The sequence below is a fragment of the Sorghum bicolor genome, chromosome 9 (assembly GCF_000003195.3).
Source record: "Sorghum bicolor cultivar BTx623 chromosome 9, Sorghum_bicolor_NCBIv3, whole genome shotgun sequence".
NCBI lineage: Eukaryota > Viridiplantae > Streptophyta > Magnoliopsida > Poales > Poaceae > Sorghum > Sorghum bicolor.
Window position 1 is genome coordinate 10,248,567 of NC_012878.2, and position 19,944 is coordinate 10,268,510.

A 19,944-nucleotide genomic window follows, 5' to 3' on the forward strand; every position below is an offset into this window, starting at 1 on the left:
GCTATCTTGGTAGGAACCAGGCAACTACTGAGCAGCATGTTTTGCCACCTCGGCACTCACGTGAGGTGGCTAGGCTTAGATTAGCTAGTCTTGGCAACATTGTTGTGATGAACGACCGGCCTTAGCTTATGCCACTTGCTCGATGACCTTTGTTTAGGAGACGACATCGTGTGGGGAGTGGGCACAAGAGGTCTCACAAGCGTGACCCCCTCTCCTCCAAGTTTGAGGACGATGCACCCACATCAAAGAGGTGAAGGAAGAAGTGGAAGTCAAAGTAAGGACCGTGAAGCTATTAGAGGTGACATTGGGGCAATGTTGCATGCTACAACTGGAACCCTAGAGATGCCCTTGGTGAAGAACAGTCAGACAGGTCGCTGGTCAGGTAGAACCCACACAACCTGATGGCGGCACATCTTGGGGTGGCTGACGCTATCATCTCACCTACTGATGAGAACCTAGAGGTAAAAGTTTCAGGATCTTAGTCTAATGTCACTATTCGTAACATAGCAATCACCATACATGATAGCAACAAGGTCATAGATAATGATCGGAGCGGCAATGTTGTGATGATGATGACAACACAAATAATCTCATCGACATTGCGGGGTGTCATGGAGCTCCTCGCCTAGCTCTTGATGCGGCGATAGCTATTCTTGTGGTGGTTGAGGAATTATTTGCATCCCCTACACCTCAAAAGTCTATAGAATCTATGAACATTGGAGGAGCTCCTCTTGCTACATCAATAGCAGCTCTAACAATCCCACCACCTCCTGCTTGTGTGGTAGTAGTGACCATCACAAGAGTTCCTCTTGTTGCATCAACAACGGCTCTGACAATCCCACCACCTCCTGCTTCTATGGCAGCGCAACCATCACAAGAGCTCCTCTCACCATTGCTATGAGTGTGGACACTCAAAATACACCTAAACCCAGTGAAGGGGAACAATGGCTCTAGAGACACTAGTGCTCGCTATAGATATGGTGGCAATGGTAAAGTTGTTGCTATGTACAACTATGGCTGCGGAAAATCTCTCACCGGCTATGGCAGTGTCAACTATGGAAAATGTGTGGTTGGCTATAGCAATGTCAGCTATGGAGGCAAAGGTGCTAGGTGTAGCAGTGGCTGCCACACGTACAACACATCTACCTCCGCTAAAGGTGAGAGCAACAAAGGTTGTGGCAAGGTGTACAGTTGCCCTGAGTGTAAGAACATGTTCTTCATCACACCCTAGGCATAGGGAGGCCACATTACTCAATGTCATAGAATCATGTAGAAGAAGGGGAAGGCAAAGCTAGACATGAATAGTGTTCCACACAAGTGCAAAGTGTGCAACCATGTGTGCCACATAGGACAAGAACTTAGTTTCCACATCATGAGTGTGCACCCTCACCCTAGTACACATGTGTATTACTATGACATCAATGAGAAATTGCATAATATTAACAAGAATGGAAATATTATAACCTATTCGAAACTAATAGTACAACAAAAATATGTTAATTGATCATACAGCTATGCATAAAAGATGTATCATATGAACAAGCATTTTCTTTGTTAGATAACATGCATACCCTATGCCAAGCATGGGCCTTTTATCAGTGGAAATCTAAACTCTATAGTTCAGGCTAATGCATCATATATCCTAATAGGTGGGCATATGTACCAAGAATCTACAAGACGGTCGCATAAATTTAGGCAATTTCATGGTAGAAGTAAAAGGAGAGAGAAATGATGTGTGTAGTACCTAGATTATCTCTACAACTTCAACTGCACTCTAAGCTAGGAACAATGGCTGCAAATATACATGCAAGAGAACTAAAACAATAGTCATGGCATCATGGTTAAGCAAAGAAACATAAAACCATCAAAATCTACAAAAAAAAATATAGAAACTCACATGACCAATAAGTACTGCAAGAATACATCCAATTGACCATATATTTATTGACATTATATATTCATTTGCACCAAATATGAGAATGGAGCACGGTAATAATGTGAGCATATGTATGATATAATGAGCTCACCAGCAACCATGGTAAAGTATTACAAAGACAACCAGCGAAAAATGATATGCAAAGACAAAAATGTTATTTAGTTAAAGCAATGTGGTAGATGAGGAGAAAGGACAAAAGACATTAATATATACAACTCAAAGTGGTATTTCCACATACCTACTACTATAACTGAAAGTGGAATGCCCACACATGTATAATCATCTCAAAATGGTATAATCACGTATGGACAAAACACATTACATGCACAATAAGAAAATGCATTACTTGCATGATAAAGATTGGCAACTAATAGAGGTTGGCAAAAAATCACAATTTATGTTATATTAATATTAGTTGTATACATGTGTGGATCTTTGGTGGGCAGTCTTGGTTTCGACTTGGGAACTGCTGAGTAACGTGGTTTGCCATTGCAGCACTCATGTGAGGTGGCTATGCTCAAACTACCTAGTCTTGGAACCATTGTTGTGATAGACGACTGGCCTTATGCTTGCGCCGATTTCTCCAAGACCTTTGGTCAGGAGATGACATTGTGTGGGTAGTGGGCACAAGAGGTCTGACAAGCACAATCATCTCTCCTCTATGTTTGAGGGCAATGAACCCACACCAAAGTGGAGAAGGAAAAAAGTAAAAGTCAAAGTTGCAGACCATGAAACCACTAGAGGCAACATGGGTAATGCCGCACACCACAATGGGGCCCCTAGAGATGCCCTTGATGAAGAACAACCAAACATGACACTAGTCATGTAGATCCAACATGACTTGATGGTGACACATCTTGGGGTGGCTAATGCTATCATCTCAGCTACTAATGAGAACCTAGAGGTAAAAGTTTTTGGATCTTAGTCTAATGTCACTGTTCCCAACATAGCGGTTGCCATGCACGATAGCAACAAGGTTATAGAGAGCGACCAAAGCAATGACGATGATGACAACACAATGGAGCTCCTGGCCTAGCTCATAATGCAGTGGCAACTCTTCCTGTGGTGGTCGTGGCAACTCCTATGCCACCTGCACCTCATGTGTCTCTAGAATCTATGAACATTGGAGGAGTTCCTCTTGCTCATCAATGGTGGCACTGACAATTCCACAACCTCTTGCTTCTATGATAGTGGGAACCATCAAAAGAGCTCCTCTTGCCAGTACTGTGTGGCCACTCAAATTGCACCTGATCACCCATGAAGGAGAACAATGGCTTTGGTGAAGCTAGTGCTCGCTATAGATATGGTGGCAATGGTAAAGTTCTAGCTATATACAACAATGATTGTGGCAAATCTCTCACTAGCTATGGCAATATCGATCATGGAAAGGTTTTGCTCGATATAGTGATGTCGGCTATGGAGGCAAAGGTCTTGCTAGGGGTAGCAGTGGTAGCCACACCTACAACACATCTACTACCACTAAAGGAGAGAGCAACAAAGGTTGTGCAAAGGTGTACAGTTGCCCGGAGTGTAAGAACACATTCTTCGGCACACCCCAGGCATAGGGAGGCCACATTACTCGTCATCACAGGATCATATAGAAGAAGAGCAAGGCAAAGCTAGACTTGCAGAGTGTTCCGCACAAGTGCAAAGTGTGCAAACATGTGTACCAGACAGGGCCGAAACTCAATTTCCACATGATGATTGTGCACCCTCACCCTAGTACACTTGTATATAACTATGGCATAAATAAGAAACCGCATAATATTAACAATAATGGAAATATTATAACCTATTAGAAACTAAGGCTATGGGAAAAATATGTTAATTTATCATATAGCTCTGCAAAAAAAAGATGTTTCATATGAACAAGCATTTTCTTTGTTAGATAACATGCATACCTTGTGCCAAGCATGGGCCTATTATTTGTGGAAATCTAAACTCTATAGTTTGGGTTCATGCATTATATATCCTGGTTGGTGGGCATATGTACCAAGAACCTACGAGAGGATCACATCAAATTAGGCAATTTCATGGCAGAAGTAAAAGGAGAGAGAAATGCGATGTGTGCACTACCTAGATTATCTCTATGACTTCACCTATGCTCTAACCTAAGAACAATGGCTATAAAAATACATGCAAGAGAATCAAAACAACAGCAGTGGCCTCATGGTTAAGCAAGGAAACCTAAAACCACCAAAATCTACAAACAAATACAGAAACCCACCTCACCAAGAAGTACTACAAGAATAAATCCAGTTCACCATATATTTACTCATGTTGTATACTCAGTTGCATCGAATATGAGATAGAAGCATGGTAATAGCATGAGTATATATATGATATAATGGGCTCACCAGCAATCGTAGTATAGTATTATGAAGACTACCTGCAAAAAAGATATTGCATAGACAAAAATGTAAAGTAGCTAAAGCAATGTGGTAGGTAGAGATAAAGGACAAAAGACATTAATATATACAACTCAAAAGTGGTATCTCCACATACCTACTACTATAACTGAAAGTGGAATGCCCACACATGTATAACCATATCAAAATAGTATAACCACATAGGGACAAAACATGTTACATGCACGATAAGAAAATTCATCACTTGCATGAGAAAGATTGGAAACTAATAGAGGTTGGGAAAATCAGACTTTATGTTATATTAATATATAATATAACATAAAGTGTGATTTTTGACAACCTATATTAGTTGTATACAATGTGTGGATCTTTCATGGACTGTCCTGGTAGGGACTAGGCAGCTGTTGAGCAGCATGGTTTGCCGTTGTGGCACTCGCGTGAGGTGGCTATGCTCAGATTAGCTGGTCTTGGCACCATTGTTGTGATGGACGATCGGCCTTAGGCTTTCATTGACTGCTCCATGACCTTTGGTTAGGAGACACCATTGTGTGGGCAGTGGTTACATTAGCTCTCACAAGCACATCCACCTCACCTTCAAGTCTAAGGATGATGCACCCAAACCAAAGAGGACAAGCAAGAAGCAGAATTCAAAGTTGAGGACCGTGAAACCACTAGAGGCAACATGGGCCAATGTTGCATGCTGCAACAGGAGTCCTAGAGACGCCCTTGGTCAAGAATAGCTGGATAGGTCATTGGTCATGTCGATCCAATGTGACCTGATGGAGACATCTTTGGGTGGCCAATGTTGTTGTCTCACCTATTGATGAGAACATGGAGGTAAAATTTTCTAGATCTTAGTATAATGTCACTGTTTGCAACACAATAGTTGTCATGCATGATAGCAACAAGGACATAGAGAACGACCACTGCAGCGATGATAATTTTCGCAAATCCTATTAGCCCTCATGAGGTCTCATGGAGCTCCTAGCCTAGCTCCTAATGCAGTGGCATTTCTTCCTGCAGTGGCCATGGCAACTCCTACACCAGCTACACCTCATGTGTTCGTGGAATCTATGAACATTGGAGGAGCTCCTCTTGTTGCATCAACGGTGGCTCTGACCATTCCACCACCTCCTACTTCTGTGGCAATGGTGACCATCATAAGAGCTCCTCTCACCACTTCTGTGAGTGTGGCCACTCAAATTGCACCTGATCACCCAGTGAAGGGGAACAACAGCTCTAGTGAAGCTAGCTAGATATGGTGGCAATGGTAAAGTTGTTGCTAGGTACAACAACGATTGTGGCACATCTATCACCGGCTATGGCAATGTTGACTATGGAAAATGTGTTGCTGGCTACATCGATGTCGGCTATGGAGGCAAAAGTCTTGTTTGGTGTAGCAGTGGTAGCCACACCTACAACACATCTACTACCACTAGAGGTGATGGCAACAAAGCTTGTGGCAAGGTGTACAATTGCCCTGATTGTAAGAACACCTTCTTCACTACACCCTAGGGGTAGAGAGGCCACATTACTCGTCACAAGATCATGGAGAAGAAGGGCAAGGCTAAGCTAGACTTGCAGAGTGTTCTGCACAAGTGCAAAGTGTGCAACCATGTGTGCCACATAGGGCGGGAACTTAGTTTCCACATGATGAGTGTGCGCCCTCACCCTGTTTCATATGTGTATTGCTATGACATAAATGAGAAACTACATAATATTAACAACAATGGAATTATTATAACCTATTAGAAACTAAGACTACAACAAAAATATGTTAATTGATCATATGGCTATGCATAAAAGATGTTTCATATATGAACAAGCATTTTCTTCATTAGATAACATGCATACCTTGTGCCAAGTGTGGCCCTTTTATCTGTGGAAATCTAAACTCTATAGTTTGGGTTCATGCATCATATATCCTAACGGGTGGGCATATGTACTAAGAACCTACAAGAGGATCACATCAATTTTGGCAATTTCATGGTATAAGTAAAAGGAGAGAGAAATGTGACATGCGTAGTACCTAGATTATCTCTACAAATTCAACTACACTCTAACCTAGGAACAATGTTTGCAAACATACATGGAAGAGAATTAAAACAATAGCAATGGTGTCGCGGTTAAGCAAAGAAACCTCAAAACCACCAAAATCTACAAAACAAATACAAAAACCCACCTTACCAAGAAGTACTACAAGAACACATCCAGTTGATCATATATTTATTGATTTGTATACTTAGTTGCACTGAATATGAGATTGGAGCACGGTAATAATGTGAGCATATGTATGATATAATGGGCCCACCAGCAGCCATAGTATAGTATTATGAAGACTACTCAAAAAAGATATGGTGAAGACAAAAATTTTAAGTAGCTAAAGCATTGTGGCAGATGGAGAGAAAGAATAAAAGATATTAATATATACAACTCAAAGTGGTATCTCCACATACCTACTACTATAGTTGAAAGTGGAATGTGTATAACCATGTCAAAATGGTATAACCTTATAGGGACAAAATATGTTACATGCATGATAAGAAAATGTGTCACTTAGTTGAGAAAGATTGGCAACTAATAGAGGTTGCAAAAAAAATCACAATTTATGTTATGTTAACATAGTTGCCAATATTTTTCACAACCTACATTAGTTGCAATCTTTCTCATCCATGTGATGTGTTTTCATATCGTGAACGAAACATGTTCTGTCCCTATAATTGTTAATGGTTTTTATTACTTACAATTACATGCTTCTAATATGATTTTTGTGTACTTCTATTGATACTCTTAAGAGATAAATAGGTACTTTAGCATAACTTTGTATATATTTATCATAGAAACAACATATAGAAATATTGTTTTGTGAATACTATAATAAATTGCTCTCGAAGATAGAATGCACTATAAGGTCCAACACTATGGATGGATTTTGTTGAATACGTGTGAAATAAAATCCGGATAGCATTGTTACCATATTTTAGTTTGAACTCGAATATGCATATCATGAATATTCAAGTTCTTTAAGAAATGTAAAAAATCTTAACCTAGCAAAGAAAAGACCTGCTTAATAATTTTTAGTGTCGGCGTGTTAACTATTAGTAGGCTAGCCATCTAGGTGGAAGCAGGCTAGCCAGCTAGGTGGCAGCAGCTGGGCCATGGCTTCCCAAAGTGGTACTCAAAGTGGTATCCCCGTATGGGTATTACACTATCACTACCCCCCAATATGTATTACTATAGCTTTCATTGCAAGTCAACGTACCATAACTTTTGCACTTCCAAAATCACAAAGCTTGACTTGATGCGCGGCTAGGAGCGATAATAGCAATTTCTGATAACAGTTGTCGTTGTTGTCGATTAAGATGGGAAAAGATCATAAAAGATTCAGTTACATTTTGTTTTAATTGTATATATTAAAGGAAGGATAAAAATAGGACAACCTATAGAAACTAATGTTTCGCATGTACATATATTAGTCTTGAAATGGTGTCTTCCAATGGTGATTTGAGGCCAACACTGTGTTCACCTTGTTCTCATTCATTTCATCAAGGAGCAGTTGTAGTAGTAAGGAGAACATAACATAATCAAATGTTAGCTAATTGATTAGCCTATTCTTTAGTTTTGGTGCTAATGATTTAGCTATGAAAAGCGAGATAATCTTGGTGTATGAAGCAAAAGAACATAATAGGCATAAATATTGTTAGCATGGTCACCTAGCATCGCACGAAGGTCTCTTTTGTGGGAAAAAAGAGCAGGTATAAATGTGGAAAATAGCAATATATTGTTGGAAGGTCACCTCCAAATGAGTGAAAAGTAAATAGTTTTAGTTTGCTGCACATCATGGCAAGGTATCTGGCCTAGGATGTATTATAAGGCTGAGAAAACATTTATAAATGACAAATGCTTCATGATTGAACACTAGATTGCATGAAGATATGAGGTAGCACAGTAAATAAACATTATATTTACCAAAATCAACAAAACTGAATAGGATGGGGATTATATTACACAAATTGGTTTCATAACTTGCAGAACTGTATGGATGAGTATTGGTTGGATAAAGAAACAAAGTTGAGAGTGATACGACTGTATGGATTTATTGTGTTTGAATTTAATCACATAGAAGTAAAGTTGTGGACAGGACAATGGAATAATGGTTGTTTGTAAAGTTAGTGGGACAAACTAATTTATATCTGCACTATATGAGCCTACATATCATCTAAAAAGAATGTAGAAATATGTTAAACATCATCCATCATCAGATAGAATAAAGTACAAAAGCCATAGTGTAGCATAGGCTTGGGCAAGTAGCAAATAATAAAACAATGCCTAGGATCACTTTGGGTAAGGATAAATGGTACCTGAATATAGAACCTCGTCTTTTATTTGGCCTCTTGAATGAGTGGCCCCTTCCATTGTTGAGTTCCTATATATCGAGAAATGAAAGAGATTTGTTTGCAACTAGTATGGTTAGGTGGTCGGTAACATACAGTCGAACCATTTGTAACTGTCAAGAAAAAGCACCTAGATTCTTATTGGGTTGTTTGGTCATGTTCATTGACTTTAGTAAAAGTTTAGTGGTCACATAGATTAATTCCAGTAATATCCACTTCATAGGAAAGTGACTTAGACCAGGCATTACTGAAGTACACGTCCTTTGTCTAAAATTTGAAGCCAAGGAAAAGATACCATGCAGATGCTACAAATTTGAAAGTTGAACATATCTAACAGTTACATATAAATTGGAAAAGAACCTGGAGGGAGCTTATTGATCATAAATATGCAACTAGTAAGGCTAACATTTTTTATAGTCCAACTGTTGGTAGTTCTCAATTTTTTAGAGGTATGATCTGGGCAGCCTCAGCTGCCAAGATGGGTTACACCTGGAAAATAGGGAATGGTAGGAAGGTGATGTTTTGGGAGGATAATTGGCTAGGTCCCTCCACTATTCAATACTAGGAGTGGGAGGTGTATATCTTACTCAAAGAAAAGTCTGAAACAGTAGCTAATCTGTGGGATGGTGTTGGTCTCAAGCGCACTTTCAGAAAATGTTGTGACATTAGGTTAATGGATATCTGGTTAGAAATTGTACAATTAGCTTTAGTAATCATGAGGATGCTTTGATCTGGAGGTTCACTTCTAATGGGGTATATTCTTCACAGTCTTTATATAACATAGTTAATTTCAGAGGTATTTTATTGGTCCATGTTCCTGCTGTGTGGAATCTGAAAATGCTCCCTAGAGTACACTTCTTTCTTTGGCTTTTGTCCAAAAACAAGTTGTTAACCAGAGATAATCTAAGTTTAAGAAGGAAAGTAGAAGACAAGTCCTGCCTGTTCTGTGTTGAGTTTGAATCTGTCCATCACCTCTTTTTTGATTGTGTGGTTGCTAGTCAAATGTGGGTTTGTCTAGCTGAGGTGAGTGGTAGATATGTAGGTAGATCCTTTGAATTTATTGGCACTATGTGGTTAAGCAATAAGAGATTTTTAGTTGACAATATGTTTTGTGTTGCTGGCCTGTGGGGGCTATGGAAGCTTAGAAATAGTTTATGCTTTCAGGGTTGTCTTTGGAAAGATATGAAAATTCTAATCGAGCGTGTTGCCAATATGCTCCAGAATTGGAAACTGCTCTGTCCCAAGGAAAAGATCCTGGAGTACAATCAGAAACTGGAGAAGCTGAGAAATATTGTCACAAGGCCTCATCTTCTACCTGTATTCAAATGGTTGTAAAGGCTTATGACAACAAGTGGTTTAGTTTGGCTGAATTCAATTCGACTTGGCTCATGAGCTGGGGTTGGTGTGTGTTTCTGCTAGCGCTGGATGATGAGCTGTGTCTCTGTTAAACGAGATAAATGTTGTAAACATTTTGTCTTGGTTAATGCTAAGGCTGGGCATGGCCCTTCAACTCTAAAAAACATATAAATAGGAAAGCCAGTATAGCTAGTGAAGTAATGCTGAAAATACCAGCATCTTTTCATGAACCTAGTTAAGCAAAAGAAAAGTTGTAAAATTTAATAAGCATATTTGTTTAATTGCCATTGGAAAATAGAAATTAGGGAGCATGTACTAAAGCAAAAGGAAACGAAGGCAGACAATATATGACAATCACAATGTATGAATCAACCAAGGCTGCAAGTCATTACGTCAAACAACTTGAGGGATGCACATTGTGACAAACCTTGGAAAGACTCAACATGTTCTTGGTGGTAGGAGGTTAGTTCCTCACTTAGTGAAATCCTGCCAGAAGTGCAATCCTCCAATCTCTGAATTAACTTTGAAAAACAAATAAATAACATAAGGCAAATAATCAATGATGAAAGATTAGGGATAAGGAAATATTGTCTGTTTTAGTCTTCCCTAAACTCAGTGTTGAGTAGTTCTGTGCTTGCTGCAATATAGTTCAAATCCATATTAACAATAAATGAATATTATCAAACAATATTATAAGATATTTAAAGATATTTTAGAATGTAGTTATAAACATAAAAAATGAGAGCACACTATGTGAGCAGGAAGATAAATTAAGAAGTCATAAGAGCATCTCCAAGAAATTAGCTAAATCATTTTCTAAAGGTAAATTTAGCTATTGTTAAATGAAAAACGATTCCAACAGACTCTGTAAATGACTCTTCAAATTTAGTAGCTCTCTATACCACCTTATTGGCTCTCTAATTTTGGATAGCCTACCTCACTAGCCATCTTTTACAGAATCTGTTGGAGTACTCTAATATTTTTTTGTCAAATCTATTTTAGAGAGTAGCTAAATCAGTAAATTTGGCTAATGTTTTTAGCTAATCTCTTGGAGATGCTCTAAGGCACAACATATCACTACAAAATAAGGCAGGAATTTTAGAATATTAATTGATTTTGCAATCACAATCCACAAACCTGATACATGTAAAGCTTGACATAGATAATTGGCATCCGCTGATTGCATTGATGTAGTGCTTGGGCACACGATAGAAATCAGGGACAAACTCCATGACAAGGTTTAGGAAACAGCTCGTCCCTACTTGTAATCAAGAAGAAACAGTCGCTCAAGAGGATGACGTTGGGTGGTCCTGGTCCATCGAGCACATAAGCTGAAGTTCACGATTCTTATAACATTGGTCCTGCAACACCTTCTTGATTGACACCGTTTCTCCAGTTTCCAAGCACTTGGCCGACATATAAGACAAGCTCGTTAAGCATAAAGAAGATAAAACTAAGGAGTTCCTAACTGATCATTCACATGGAAGACGAAGCCAAATGAGACACTGACCACAACTAGCTCTGCCATGTAGCTACTTTTCTGCAGGTTTGACACAAGTACCAAGATGTTAGCAAAAGAGGAGGCATTTTCATTAAGGGAGTTACTACCGCATGCACGGAAATGCGCTTTCCGCCTGCACACTCCAATTTGGAAAACAAATAATTTTGCTTGCCAAAAAAGGAAAAAAAATAGACCATATCTTTATTCCCCGACTCCGGTGCCCTTACCTCCGCCGCCGGCCACTGCTCCGCCGTGGGCACTAGGGTTCGCCAAAGCTCCGGTGAACCCTAGTGCTTGTGGTGGCCACCCTCTTCCTCTTCCCGATCGCCACCTCTTCTTCAGCTCCGACGAGCTCGCCAGCTGCCATCATCTCTAGCTCCAGCGAGCCTCCCCTGTCCCTACTTGGCCTGACCGCCCCTACCATCGCTAGCATCTCTAAACCGCCCATCAACCATCCCCACTGTCTGGCCTACCTTTCTCCTCAAATCCCTTTCCCTTTCTAAGCCCACTAGAGTTGGGGAAGAGAGGGGTAGAGCTCGTCAAAACCCTAGATAGCAGATCCAAGAGGAAGAGGACGAGGAGGACGAGGAGGAGGCAGGCTACCTCGTAGTGGATCCGATGTGCCGCCGCAGGATTTAGCGGATCTGCCACTGAATCCAGTAGCACCGCCACCACTGCATCCGCCATGGCCACGCGCTGGGGAGGCGGTGGGACGCAAATGTAGGCCACCGGAGCTCGCCGGCCACGGATCCGTCATGTCGCCACCATGGTCGCCGAGAGAGAGAGAGAGAGAGAGAGAGAGAGAGAGAGAGAGAGAGGGTGCAGGCTGAAGCCGGGCGGGGTGCGCGCTTTTATTTTAGCTTGCACGGAACAAGTTATATATGGACAAGAACTATGCAGTACACAATCACATAAGGGCACTCACAATGCAGACTTTATCATAGAGTCTAAAGTTATTTATTACCTCGAACAATGTGGACTTAGAGTCTAAATAAGACTTAGAGTCTTATTTTTTCTACCTCTCTCTTCAATAAATATGTTGTCACATCAGCAAAATACCATAAATAATATATAATTAATTGTCTTGGACTCTATGATAGAGTCTTGCATTGTGAGTGTCCTAAGAATCGAGGAATTGAGCAGCACAAACCTTGGCTACAAAATGAGCATGTTCGCTTATTTGAAAAGTCATGTTTGAAAGTACTGTTCGCTGATTTTTTTTTTTAGACAAAAACATTGTTGGATGGTTGGCAGATTCAAAGCGAACAGAGATCCATATAGGTACTTTGCTGCCATCTTCCAGTTTGCTGCTTTTACTAAAGGAAGAAATGCTAAGATCAGAAATTTACTAAATTACTAAACACTTTGAAGGTTAATGTCTTTCTATCACCAAACCACTACTGATACCAGGACCTATAAAGTGGTGTGCAACACAAAAATATCCCAAATAAATTCGTGAAAAAGGGGGAAAAAACCTTCACAAAGAATTGTTTTGCGCTACACAAAAAGATCCAAAGCCCTTTTCGTTTGGTCTGGATTAGACCTTAGAACTATTCCAGTTGATCATCAACGCTATATAAATTAGTGAATCAATCCAACCAGGAACGATTCCAGGCACTCAATTTGGAGTAACCGAACAAGCCCTAAAAGAGCAGCATTTGATTTCACCCAGATAGGAAAACAAAATCCTCAGGGGCTAGAGCTGACCTGCTAATTTTGCTCCCGTTCTTTACTCTGATACGGCTACGGTGGACTGAGCGTCGAGCAGCATCGGCTCCACGCTGGGTGGCTAGTGTGTGCACCAGCAGTGGGGAAGGTGGCGCACAGACCCACCCAGACTGTCAGAGAATAGCCGGGATCAAGTCGCCGGCGAGCTCGCTCCCCTCTCTCACGCGTGAACTGGAACTGAACGTCGATATGGTTGTTCCGGTCGTGGTGCACTATGTTCTTGATCAGAGAGATGGCGGACTTGTTGGCCACCCGCAGCGTCGGTGCAGAAAACCAGCGAAGCTCACGTTTTAGGCATTATTTACACTTCAAAACTCATCCGACATTTTGACATGCAGGTCTTGTTAGCCATTTTTGCTGATGCGGCCTGCACAATCTTTTGGAATGCTTGTTCTGTTCCTAATGCAGTCCTCAGCTGGTCGTTATAACGGACCAACCATTTGTTGAAATGCCTGATGACACTTGCAGGAACACCAAGAAACGTGATTCGGTGATTCACCATCAACCATTTGGCTTGAAAGTCATCAACCACATTAATCATGTGCAAACAAGTCCTGTCATGAACGTTTGGTGACTGAACACATCGAATCCTGGCAACCTGAACGACATTGTGAATTTGTGATGTCCTCTTGTTTCAGACTTTTTTCACCTTTTTGTTGTAATATGTTCCATTTTCTGAACCAGTTGAAAGATTAACAAAAAATCAACAGAACAAGGTAAAAAGAAGGTACGTTGCTCAAACAGCAATGAAACCAAAACCAATTCAGAAACGTGCTATACATTAGTAATTAGTAATACTAAAATACAAGGACAACACCCGCTACTGACAAGGATACACAACACTTAGCAGCTTAAAAGTTAAGACCCTGTACAAGTGCACAACGATCTTCTAAGCTACTTCCCTAACATAAATAAGCCAAAAGGAAATTAGTGCAGTACTCTACAAACAGTTCTGCCAGCTCATACCAAACCTACCATCTAATGACGAACTCCCCACAACAAGTACTAATCCCAACTAGGCAGCTACCCACCATCACCATGGCAGCTAATTGTACATGACAGAAACTTCCCTTCAAACTCAAATAAGCTCTCAGGACCGTTCAACCAGATTCCCTTTAAATTTGCAACCTACCTGGCTACCTGCTTACAACACACCCTACAAAATCAGGAGCGCACCAGCAGACAATCATTGTTAAGATGTGAATATCTGCCTCGGCAGTAGTTAGTTATAGATGACAAAGGGTTCCAGAAAGACGGGCAAAGACTGCAGATCAAACACATGCTTTCCTAGTCAAGTGGCTTCGATGATTGCACGTTGGGGTTGGAAGCTTTCTGATTAGAACGGTTCTTGACAAGTGGAACCAGCGATTGGACAACATCAGCCATTAATGGCCTATAGTCAGCCTCTGGTTGAACACACATGGCAGCAATAGCAGCCACTTGGACAGCATCTTTCAAGGAATATTGACCTTCCAATGCTGGATCCAAGATCCGCACAACTTTTTCTCGGTCAGTGAGCATAGGCAATGCCTGCAGTAATTCAACAAGTGACAGGTTATACATATGCAATGTTCAACTATCACAACACAAGCTGATGTTTTCCATCCAAGTACAAGGAAGAGAAGCAGGTCCATTCTAATTAATACATGTCATGACTTTGTACATGAAAAATCAAAGTATATACGAGCAAAGACAATTGAAGTTCTACGACAGAAAGGAACTGAAGTACATGTTCTCTTTGAAGAGCTGAAGAACATGCAAATATCCAATTTGCTCATCATAATCACCTAAACTTTTTTGTGGTTATCACCCAAACCTTTTGCAGTTGAAGGAGACAATGTCCTATAGTCAATACTAACTTTATATTAACAACTAAACACATTCATTAACGTTATAATTCATGCTAGCAGAAGAAAACAGCTCAAAGCAAAGCTATATTAATCAGTAACTTTCGACTTACCCAGTTGACTAAAACGCCTTCTCCGGGTGGCCTCTTCATATCAACTGGTACTCTGCCAGTAAGCAATTCCAAAAGCACAACACCGTAACTGTACACATCTGATTTGGTAGTCAAATGCCCAGTCAACGCGTATCTACACAGATTTATAGTATGTGCATCATATTAGAGACAGTATAATCAGTTCTTTAGAGCACAAAAAGTGATTGAGCAAATGACAAGCCAATATCAACTTATGACATTGCACAATGGATTCAGTAAGTAGTCAAGTCTATAAAAAGTAATAAATGAACATTAGCCTGATCTTACTCTGGTGCAACATAGCCTTGTGTGCCCAAAACTCGAGTTGAGACATGACCACCAGCTCTATCAGATCCAAGTTTGGCTAGACCAAAGTCTGAAACTCTTGCATGGAAATCTTTGTCCAGGAGAATATTGCTACTCTTGAAGTCTCTGTGTATAACAGGTGGATTAACACGCTCATGAAGATATTCCAAACCTTTGGCTGCTTCAAGTGCAATTCTCATTCTTGTGTCCCAGTCCAATTTTGAGATTCCACCACAGGAACCTAGAACAATGTTTTACAACTATCAATTGGCAAAAACAATGTCTTAAAAATAGTGTCAATACCCAAGTTACCCACTGTGTTAAGTGGTAGGAAGACATTTCAGCCAACTTCATGTTTACATATCAACCTAAAAAAGGTTATTTACTTCCATACTTGAATGTGGCAATTCTCCAGATTCACTTTTTATAATATGCCAACTACCAGTAAGCTTAGTATCTATACTGGTAATTTTCACTTGGAAAAAGTCTACATAACCCCCCAAACTATCTAGGGTGGAATACTTCATCCCCAAACTATAAAACCGGATATTCTACCCCCTAAACTTTCAAAACCGGTCAAATAACCCCCTAGAGTGGTTTTAGAGGGTGGTTTTGTCTTTTTCTTTTTTATTTATCTCTGCTGAATCTTTGAAAAATCATAATAAATCACAGAAAAAATCATAAAATGAAAAAATCAATTTTGTTGGACTCCTGATGAGTAGATCTACACAATTAATATATAATATGGTATACTTTAGTACAAAGTTTTTGTTGTATCTTTAAATCTATATTTTTCTACAATTGATAAGAATAATTCACATATGTAGTTCCTATGGTTCAATTGTGGTAAATTTTTTATGGTGTGCTCATTATTGTATGCTTGAACTATGGTAAAAGTTTCGTATCCATTGGATCATGTATAACTTAGTTATAGATTTATTTAGCTATATTCTTGTTAAATCTATGCTTTATCTATAACTAAGTTATATGTGATCCAATAAGAATGAAATTTTTACCATAGTTCAAGCATACAATAATGAGCCTACCATAAAACTTTTACCACAATTGGACCATAGGAACTACATATATGAATTATTCGAATTAATTACAGAAAAACATAGATTTAAAGCTACAACAAAAACTTTGTACTAAAGTAAACCATATTATATATTCACTGTGTAGATCTACTCATCAGGAATCCAACAAAATTGAATTTTTTATTTTATGATTTTTCTGTGATTTATTATGATTTTTCAAAGTTTCAGCGGAAATAAATAATAAATAAAAAAGAAAAAGACAAAACCACCCTCTAAAACCACTCGAGGGGGTTATTTGACCGGTTTTGAAAGTTCAGGGGGTAGAATATCCAGTTTTATAGTTTGGGGGATGAAGTATTCTACCCTAGATAGTTTGGGAGGTTATGTAGACTTTTTACTTTTCACTTTGTATATTAGCAAATTTGCAACAAGCACATCAACATACTAAAAGTACATAACCTTCTATTGCTCATATCTTCTATCAGACGGTTAAAGCACACGCTGATGCTTTTGGGCATTATCAGTGAGGTAAAGTCTGGAGCATTTATCGATTGAAAAGGAGTGAAGCATTTACCTAAAAAATGACATGCACAAAATAAATGCAAAAAGAAAACAACAATAGATTTGGACAATACAAAATGGTATACCTCTGTTTGGATAGAGATGCTCCTGGAGACCCCCATTGGCCATGAACTCATATACCAGTAGACGGTGTCCACCTTCCGAACAATGGCCAATCAGGCCCAATAAATACGGCGATCGGAGCCTACTCAGCAACTCCACCTACAAAACATCACGTGTTCAGAAACACTAAAAAAGTTGCAGGCGAAATTTTCAGTCCATTCACACTGTGTGAACCATCAAGAATGGGAGAATTAATGAAATTAGATTTTAGTTATACCCAGAAGTTCCTATCGCTCTATTACCAAGTCAGGAACGGTTTGTGTCAGCTTTTTGCTGGCTTCTACCAACCAGAAGCTAAAACAAACAGCCTAGCTATTGAACTGCCTATTCAAAAGCTGGCTTATGAGGAAATGAACTAAAAGCTGAAAAGCATGCTGAGGAGTTTCTTCTGGCTTCTGGTGTTCTGAGAAGCTAAATAATTATTACATAAGTCAATAGCAAAAAATCAACAAGCAGAAGCTAAAAAATCAAAAGCTGCAGCTCAAGCCGCTGCTGATAAAACAACAGAGTTCAGTCATCAATTTTCTCTTTATGTCAATTTTCTGCATATACTTCCATTCCTATAGCCAGCACAGGAGTAGCTGCTAACCTAACACATAAAAATTGTGTTCGTCTCACAGCTCGGCATGTCTTACTTGCTGGTTACTGAGTTCAAACACGCTACCTGTTGCCAAATCTGGTAATTCTTATCAGATGCCAAGCCTGTTGCCTATCCCTACAGCAAGATAATTGTTTTCTAGCTGTTGATTTGTTGCTATCCCCATGGCTAAATTGGGGATATGTGAAGTATTAGTGGAACTGAGTGGCTGCTTGTGTTCCTATTTCCACTTAACTAACTACCTGTCTACATGTCTAGTATACTGCATACATGAGGATATCGAAATAACTGTGCAGTTACATCCAACAGAGCATTGACGGAAGCAGGAATGGGAAGTTAAATTTCACCCAGTCCACTCAAAATGGTCACACTACCCTCATGCCAGAAAAAGACTACAAAGTTATCCATGAACTAATAAGAACTAAGTGCTTCACATATATGCTTTAGTTGCTTACCAACCATTACTATTACTACAACTAAATAAACACCCCCAAAGAGCTGACAGTCACAAACTCACAATCCAGCCGAAGTTAAAAAACATAAACCTCACCTCGAAATTTTGTGGAGACCAAATTTTACAATTAGTAAACTGTAGAGAACTTCGCACTTATCATCACACAAAGTGACTGCTCCATTTTTAGAAAGAGGATATGATCTTTAAGTAAGCGAACAACCACGGAAACCCCCAACGCACAGTGACCCCATTTGCACTCACGCAACCCAGAAATGTCTCCGCTTGGACCGCAGAGCTTCAGCAAGCCCAAGCCGCAATGGCCAGATCCAGTAGTTACCAACTAGGGGGAACACGCTACAGGACGCGGTGACTGCTGTCCCAGCCCCAAACCCAGCACATGGAAACACCCGCATTCGGCGCTGAGTAGCAAGGATCCAAATGCGCAAATGTCAGTAATTGTTTTTACCTCCATCTCGAACTCCTCTTCGCCCTGCTTCCCTGGGCGGTCCATGAGCTTGACCGCGACCTTCCTCCCGTCGGGGAGCACCCCGCGGTACACGGCCCCGAAGCTGCCCTGCCCAACCATGTGCGCCCGGCCGAACCCGCCCGTGGCCGCGTGGAGCTGCCGGTAGCCGAACACCTGCACGCCCCTCTCCCCAGCAACCACCACCGACATCGCCGCCGCCGTCGCCCCGGCCCCGTCGCTGGCGGAGTTGCTGGACGGGCTGTCCTTCCCCTGCTGCTGCTGCCGCGGCGGGGCCCGGGCAGGAGGCGGAGGAGGGGAGCTGGAACGCTTCGGGAGATGGAGCGAGTGGAGGCGGCGGGAGACCTTGCGCGTGATGTAGCAGTAGTAGGCGAAGGCGGCGATGAGGGAGAGGAGCGAGAGCGCGGCGAGGGAGACGATGACCAGCAGGGTCACCGACTCCTCGCGCTTGTACTCGTCGCCGCCGTCCGCCATTGGGTCGCTGGAACCCTAGCTCGAGGGGTTCCCGGGTTCGGAGGGGAGAGATCAATCGAGTGAGTGATTTGGAGGAAGACGACGAGGGTTTTCTGCGGGTTTGGGAGTGGATTCCTCCCTCTGCGCGGAACCCGAGGTCGGGGACAGGCAGCAGTGGGGTGGTGGACAGCGGGCTCGCTGGTCAGCCGGGTCCAGAAGCAGTGCAACGTGTACAGAGGGTACTATGGAATTGCTCGCGGCACCGTCAGCAACAAGGCAAAAGAATAGAGTAAGGGTTTAGGCCCTGTTTAGATTGCTGATAAAAAATTTTTTGATGTCACATCGGATATGTCGGAAGGATGTCAGGAGGGGTTTTTAGAAACGAATAAAAAAATAAATTACATAGCTCGTCATGAAACTGCAAGACAAATCTATTAAGCATAATTAAGCTGTCATTAGCACATGTGGGTTACTGTAACACTTAAGGCTAATCATGGAGTAACTAGGCTTAAAAGATTCGTCTCGCGATTTTCAACCAAACTGTGTAATTAGTTTATTTTTTTATGTACATTTAATGTTCTATGTATGTGTCTAAAGATTCGATGGGATGGATGAAAAAAATTTTGGGGGCAAACTAAACAGGGCCTTAGTTCGCAAAATTTTTCT

At 40.8% G+C, this 19,944-nt stretch overlaps 1 protein-coding gene across 1 annotated transcript; it reads right to left on the minus strand.

Moving 5' to 3' along the window:
* Window positions 14,002-19,475, minus strand: LOC8055738 (probable serine/threonine-protein kinase PBL23). The gene is made up of 5 exons (XM_002440736.2): window positions 18,808-19,475; window positions 17,253-17,388; window positions 15,551-15,809; window positions 15,245-15,377; window positions 14,002-14,814 (listed from the first exon to the last, which is right to left on the minus strand). Exons 1-5 carry the CDS (start codon window positions 19,297-19,299, stop codon window positions 14,572-14,574), a joined length of 1,263 nt encoding a protein of 420 aa, XP_002440781.1. The 5' UTR covers window positions 19,300-19,475; the 3' UTR covers window positions 14,002-14,571.

Coding starts and splice junctions, on each gene's coding strand:
- LOC8055738 (XM_002440736.2), bottom strand. CDS start 19,299: ATGGCGGACGGCGGCGACGAGTACAAGCGCGAGGAGTCGGTGACCCTG. Junction 17,389..18,807: donor AAGAGGAGTTCGAGATGGAG/GTAAAAACAATT, acceptor GATGTTTTGTAG/GTGGAGTTGCTGAGTAGGCT. Junction 15,810..17,252: donor GCATCTCTATCCAAACAGAG/GTATACCATTTT, acceptor ACATTGTTCTAG/GTTCCTGTGGTGGAATCTCA.